Source organism: Dendronephthya gigantea, unplaced genomic scaffold (assembly GCF_004324835.1).
Source record: "Dendronephthya gigantea isolate DGI-Jeju-01 unplaced genomic scaffold, DenGig_1.0 000074F, whole genome shotgun sequence".
NCBI classification, from domain to species: domain Eukaryota; kingdom Metazoa; phylum Cnidaria; class Anthozoa; order Malacalcyonacea; family Nephtheidae; genus Dendronephthya; species Dendronephthya gigantea.
This window is the reverse complement of record NW_021163084.1, coordinates 512854-520395: the sequence shown is the minus strand read 5'-3', so window position 1 is coordinate 520395 and position 7542 is coordinate 512854. Positions and strand designations below refer to the sequence as shown.

The following is a 7542-nucleotide window of genomic DNA, read 5'->3' as shown; positions in this document are numbered from 1 at the left end:
AAGATTCTAGCTTCCACACAAAACAGTTCTAGCGTCCACACAAAAGAGATCAAGCGTCCACACAAAAGAGTTCCAGCGTCAATATAAAGGATTTCCAGTGTCCCCACGAAAAAGTACCAGTGTCAACACAAAGGAGTTCCAGCGTTTTCACGAAAGAGTTCCAGAGTGAACACAAAAGAGTTCCAGCGTCAATATAAAGAAGTTCCAGCGTCCTCACAAAAGAGTTCCAGCGTCAACACAAAGAAGTTCCAGCGTGCTCACAAAAGAGTTCCAGTATCAACATAAATGAGTTCCAGTGTCCACACAAACGAATTCCAACGTGAACAAAAAAGAGTTCCAACGTGAACACAAAAGAGTTCCAGCGTCCACACAAAAGAGTTCGAGCGTCTACACAAAACAGTTCCAACATCAACATAAAAGAGTTCGAACATCATTACAAAAGAGTTCCAGCGTCCTCACAAAAAAGTTCCAGCGTTCACATAAACGAGTTCTAACGTCCAAACAAAAGAGTTCCAAAGCCCACAGAAAATAATTCCAGCGTCCTCAAAATTGTTCCAACGTCCACACAAAAGAGTTCCAACGGAAACACAATAGAGTTCCAAAGTAAACACAAAAGAGTTCCAAAGTCCTCAGAAAAGAGTTCGAGCGTCTAAACAAAACAGTTCCAACGTCAACATAAAATAATTCCAGCGTCCTCAAAATTGTTCCAACGTCCACACAAAAGAGTTCCAACGGAAACACAATAGAGTTCCAAAGTAAACACAAAAGAGTTCCAAAGTCCTCACAAAAGAGTTCGAGCGTCTAAACAAAACAGTTCCAACGTCAACATAAAAGAGTTCGAACGTCACCACGAAAGAGTTCCAGCGTCCTCACAAAAGAGTTCCAACGTCAACAAGATGGAGTTGCAACATAAACACAAAAGGTTCCAGGGTGCACGCAAAAAAGTTCCGGCGTTCACATAAACGAGTTCCAACGTCCAAACAAAAGAGTTCCAAAGTCCACAGAAAATAATTCCAGCGTCCTCACAAATTGTTCCAACGGCCAAACAAAAGAATTCCAGCGTCAACGCAAAAAAATTCCAACATCCACACATGCAAAAGTTTTCCAGCGTCTACAAAGGAGTTCCAACATCAGCACCAAAGAGTTCAAATGTCAACACACCAAAGAATTCCTGCGTCCACACAAAAGAGTTCCAAAGTCCACAGAAAAGAGTTCCAGCGTCCAAACAAGAGAGATCTAGCGTCCACACAAAAGAGTTCTAGCGTCTACACAAAACAGTTCCAACATTAACATAAAAGAGTTGGAACGTCACCTCAAAAGAGTTCCAGCGTCCTCACAAGAAGTTCCAGCGTTCACATAAACGAGTTTCAACGTACAAGCAAAAGAGTTCCAAAGCCCACAGAAAATAATTCCAGCGTCCTCAAAAATTGTTCCAACGTCCACACAAAAGAGTTCCAGCGGAAACACAATAGAGTTCCAAAGTAAACACAAAAGAGTTCCAAAGTAAACACAAAAGAGTTCGAACGTCAACACAAAAATTGTTCCAATGTAAACACAAAACAGTTCCAAAATCAACAAAAAAAAGGGCAAAAGTCCTCACAAAGGAGTTTCAGCGTCCACAAAAAAGTTCCACCGTAAACACAAAAGAGTTCCAACGTGAACACAAAAGATTTCCACGGTCAAAATAAAAAAGATCATCACAAAAGAGTTCCAACACAAAAGAGTTCCAACAACAACATAAAACAGCTCCAGCCTCCACTTAAACGAGTTCCATTGTCCTCACAAAAGAGTTCCAACGTCAACATCAACATAAAAGAGTTCCAACGTGAGCACAAAAGAGTTCCAACGTAAACACAAAAGAGTTCCAACGTGAACACAAAAGAGTTCCACGGTCAAACAAAAGAGCTCGAACATCAACACAAAAGAGTTCCAAGAACAACATAAAAGAGTTCCGGCTTTAACACAAATGAGTTCCAGCGTCGACATAAACGAGGTCGAACGTCAACACAAAAGAGTCCCAGCGTCCCAACAAAAGAGTTCCAGCGTCCACAAAAAAAGTTTCAGCGTCCACACAAAAGAGTTCGAACGTCCATAAAAACAAGTCCAACGTCCTCGCAATGGAGTGCGAACTTCAACACAAAAAAGTTCCAACGTCCACAAAAAACAGTTCCAACGTGAACACAAAAGAGTTCCAACGTGAACACAAAAGAGTTCCATTTCAACGTCCTCACAAAAGAATTGCAAAATCAACATAAAAGAGTTGCAGCGCCCACATAAACGAGGTCGAACGCCAAAACAAAAGAGTCCAAGTGACCAAAGAAAGGTGTTCGAGCGTCCATAAAAACAAGTTCCAACGTCCTCGCAATAAAGTTCGAACGTCCACACAAACAAGTTCCAGCGTCGACTGAAAAGAGTTCCAGTGTCCACACAAAAGAGTTCGAACGTTCTCACAAGAGTTCAAGCGTCAACAAAAAGGAGTTCCAACGTCCTCACAAAAGAGTTCCAGCGTCAACAAAAAGGAGTTCCAACGTCCTCACAAAAGAGTTCCAGCGCCCTCACAAAATATACGATTTCTCTGTAAAGAAGGAAGACAAGATAAATGAACTTTGACTGAAACTGAGTTGTGACATCACGATGTGTTTTCGAACTAGAGTTAAAAAATTTTGCACATTTCATTTGCAGGAAATATCATTGCTTGTTTATCGCTAGCTTCGCTTACCTGTAAATTACCTGCAAGCTTATATTTGCTTAACTGCTTTTAAATTGCTAATCGTTGTATAAAGTATCTGTATTAAAAAAACTAATTATATTGTTTCGTTCGACTTTGATTTAAAGAATTTTGCCGACCTTTTTATGAGTGCTTTTAGTACAGATTTAGGTTTTCTACAAATTGCATGTTTCATATCGTACGGAAATTTAAAAATTTTTTTAGCACAAATCTATTTAGATAAATGTTTTGAAAATAATATCTAAATGCACCAAAAATACTGAGTGTCTCGCAGAAAACTTTACCAGAGACGAAAGCCATCCAAACCAAGTACTTTGTCATATTTTCACGAATTTTGAAAGTCGTCTGAAAAATGCTGTGTATCTCCGTTAATATTCTAGTCATACCAATATTTTATGTTATATATCAAAATCTAAGTCATTTCAACTCAACAGCTTTTTTGAGACGCTAATGTAGCTGTAAATCTATTTTAAAATCGAAGCTCCCCTTTCTGTATCCTACGTGCGCCCATTTACACGTGCCTGTTTTGCAGAGCATAAATGTAAACCACACTATAGTGATGTCCTTGCAGCTCCGGGTTATATTTTTTTCGCTGCCCCTTTTATTACCAAAAGTGCCCCTGGAAACCAGTGTTTCCTACGCCCAATTGGTTGTTGTCGTTTAGTGGTCATGCATACCATTACTGTTAGTTTTTAGCTTGATTCACGACAAAATCATTTTCATCGAAAACGCACGCACCGGGCGGTTCAATTAAATGACGAAAAATTCATTCAATAGTTGTCAATTAAATGATCGTTTCGTGCGGATAGGTTTGCAAAAATTTTGCGTGCGAAAAATTATTTCACAGAGCGATAAAAAGCGGTTAATTGAAAAGTATGTTTTCCCTTTCCTCATTATCCAAACCCTTCCGACGCAGGTCGAAGGTTGGCGAAGAAACATTGTTGGAAATAGAAAAAATTAGAGACAACGACGGCTTAGCGAGTGATAATCAATTAAAGATTTCAAGACAATATGCAGGTAATCCATGCAGGTCTCGATTGTTTCATTAGTATATCTGGCTGATAACCCTATGACGCGCTAACTTAATGTTTTGTTGTTTTTGTTATTCCAGAGAGGCTTGGGTCTGTTAGCGGAACACGCGAAATGTCCGAAGAGGAAAAAATGTACCACGATTTGTTCGGCGTCAACAGCCAAACAGAAGGTTAGTGAATTTGAGATGATTTATCAAATTTCGCTTCTGCCTTTGCGAATGTCATTTTGTTTTTTATCGTGCACATTTCTAAAGCGGGCTGATTTCTTTGGAAAAAAATGAAAGAAATGTATAAGCGTCCCAGTACAATTGCCAAAATGGAATAATAATTATTTTTCTTCTTTCAGAATGTGGCCACACTAAAAAGACACCGAGAAAGACGAGAAATGAAGCAGTTCAACTTTGTGAAGTGATATTTGAAAATAACAACGATGTAGAAGACAACGGTGGCGACACAGTTCTGTCAGTTCACACAGAAGACCTCACTCGCCGAGGCGTAACTCGTAAAATCGGTAAGTTTACTTATTGAATTCCACTGCTTGCAATATACCGCAACATATAAGACCAGTCCAAATATACCTTTCGAAGTTTTAAAATAAATTTTAAATAAAAACCCGCTGGTAAAATAAAATTACACTGATAGGCTGCCAGTGAAAAGGAGTGTTGATATTGCTGAGCGTGGAATTAATCAATGCTATCAGGGAAACCCTTCGTCAAATGTGGACAGCGCTGAGGGCCGGTTGTATAAAAACGTAGTTAGCGCTAACTGCAGTTAAAAAGTAGATAAAAAAGTAGTTAAAATTAAAAAGTAGGTAACTTTAATCACGTAGTTAAGTCGGTTGTATAAAAGTGTAGTTAGCCTCAACTGCAGTTTAAAAGTGGTTAAAGTTAACTATCCTCAAGGGAATCGTTAACTTTCCAAATCGTAGTTAAAAATGGTGTCTTGAGCTTTTGAGGAAATAGAAAACGTTAGAATCAACACCTACCAAGGTTGTCAACTTAGAAAAGGCCCCGTCGAAGCTTGTAAAGCTTCAATATGCTTTTATTTTTTTCATTTGGGCAGCAACAGAATATATTTTTGCTTCGGGAGACGTGTCGATGCCAAATTGCGATCCTAGAAAAGATTAGCCATCTCCATTTTCAACTGCAACCGGTAGTTTGACTCAAAAAAGCTTTTTATATTAAGCGCGCCTTTTTCGTTGAATTATTTTGGACTTTTTCCTTGTTTTATCATAGGCGGCCCAGAACTGATCTCGCTCGCTAAACTCGCTGACCTTGCGCGACGCTCATGTTGTCTGAAAGGTCTTATATTATGACAAGGTAGGCAACTCTCACGCCAAATAAGCTAAAAATGCACGACGGTTAACTCAAACACCTTCACAAAACCGCAAATATTTCGTAAAAATATGGCGCATAAGAAAAAAAAGTACAACACATTAAACTTGCAAAAAAAAGTACAACACATTAGACTTGAATAATTTTACTACATTTATACTCAATTTTTAGCATTCAAATGTATTCCTATGCATGTATAAAACGTGAATGTTTTTTAGGTTTCTGGCAAATATATTTCAAAACCTATGCTGAGGACACCTTGCCTATACCTTCGTCATATTTTTAAACTGAAAATAGAAAGCTGATTGGCTGTCGTTTAAAAAGAGCATTAATAATATATATTTGCCAGAAACCCAAAAAACATTCACGTTTTATGCATGCATAGGAATACATTTGAATGCTAAAAATATCGTATAAATGTAGTAAAATTATTCAAGTTTAATGTGTTGTACTTTTTTTCTTATTCGCTATATTTTTATGAAATATTTTCGGTTTTTGTGAAGGTGTTCGAGTTAACCACCGTGCGTTTTTAGCTTATTTGGCGTGAGAGTTGCCTACCTTGTCATAAATATAAGACTGTTCAGACAACATGAGCGTCGTGCGAGGTCAGCGAGATTAGCGAGATTAGCGAGATCAGTTCTGAGCCGCCTGTGGTTTTATTGTATTTTTCGAATATTTTTTTATCAAAATCGCTGATCAAAATACTGTCAATTGTTTAAAATACGAGTCCACAGTCTTGCTCAAAATCGATAACAGCGGTGAATAATTTCTAGATACTTCATGCTATTTCTTTGTTTAACAACCCCACACAAGCTCCACGCAAGTTAACCACGTGATTGGTTAATCATCCGACAAACTAGGTTTTGTGCAACCCAGTTATTAATTCGTGGAGTTAACTAATTATAGTTAAGGAATTAACTACAGTGATTAGCGATGATCATAATTAAAGTTAACGAAGTTTTTATACAACCGGCCACTGCTCATTAATAATACAATTTCTCTTATATCCATCCAGCTTCAGAAATTGCTTTCGAGTGTCGTCAGTGGGCAAAAGAAGACAACGAAAGAAAGGAAAAACTATTAAAATTAAAGTCGGGCATTTCTGACACGCCTGCACAAAAGCTTGCGAAAACAGGACAATATGTCAATGCAGAGAGTTCCGACTCAAACGTCCAAAAAAATGTCGCAGAATCTCTTTGTGAGGTAAGAGAAACCAATCAAGCATGCAAAGGATACTTTTTCCAACACAAGAAAACCTGATTACCAAACTTTTACTTTACTTAATAAAATATCGCTCGCCATTGAAAGTTCTATTAACCTGGGTCCTTTACAATCACTTCAGCTTGCTGAAGAAGATTTCAAAGTCATAAAGAAGAAATGTTCAAGGAAAATGAAACGAAAACACAGAAAGATCAACCCTTTATGTGATTCGACTACAGGCCACGACTCAGTAAATCCTGAACCTTGTCCAATGAAGAAACCATCTGATATCTACAAAATGTTTCAAGGAACAACGTCAAGTGACATCAACTCCAGAGAGGTTCCATCCATTGAACCAGATGATGAATACAAGCAGATGGAGAAAGCAGATGGAGAAGGTAAACACCGTATTTCAGGCGTAAGAAAGTGAGCTCAATTTCTTCTATTACATACATATCAGATGCTGCGGTTAGTTTCACAACTCACGGCTAAACATTTCACAAGTGATTATTAATTTCATAGCGTCATCTTCAGCGGAGACAAGTACAACGAAAACAAGTAAATGGTCCCAGTTTTGGAAACATGGAAAAACCAAAGTGAAAAAAATTAAACAGCCAAAAAAGATCGACGATCCCAACGAAAACGAGGAAACAACGACCAAACACAAGACCTCCAAATTCAAATTCTTAAAAAAAACAACGAATGGAAAAAGAAAATCAAAAGCAACTTCTTCAGAAGAGCAAAACATCGCAGCAGTTACACCAAGTGATCTTTACAAGAAAAAAAACGCTTCCGCCACAAGAAGCCAATAAACCTCTCAAAACACAACACCGAATTCACAAGATTTAGCATCAACTCACAAAATAAAAAAAAACTTTCTACGAAAAACACAAAAATACCATCGTACACACACAAAACTTCAAACGTCCATTAACAAGAATTTCAACCTCCAAACACAAAAATTCCTGCAACGACCAAACATCAGTTCCAACGTCCACACAAAACAGTTCCAACATCAACATAAAAGAGTTCAAGCGTCAACACAAAAGATTACGAGCGTCCACACAAACGAGTTCCAACATCAACACAAATGAGTTCCAGCGTTCACACAAAAGAGTTCCAGCGTGATAGCGTCCACAGAAAAGAGTTCCAAGGTCAACAAAAAAGAGTTACAACGTGAACACAAACGAGCTCCACTGTGAACCAAAAAGAGTTCAAGCGTCCACCCAAAAGACTTTCAGCGCCAACA

At 38.2% G+C, this 7542-nt stretch overlaps 1 protein-coding gene across 1 annotated transcript; it reads left to right on the top strand.

The window, feature by feature from the left end:
- Window positions 1-6590: 6590 nt before the first annotated feature.
- Window positions 6591-7105, top strand: LOC114531714. Its single transcript, XM_028553325.1, has 2 exons — window positions 6591-6691; window positions 6816-7105. Exons 1-2 carry the CDS (start codon window positions 6592-6594, stop codon window positions 7103-7105), a joined length of 390 nt encoding a protein of 129 aa, XP_028409126.1. The 5' UTR covers window position 6591.
- The last annotated feature ends 437 nt before the right edge of the window (window positions 7106-7542 follow it).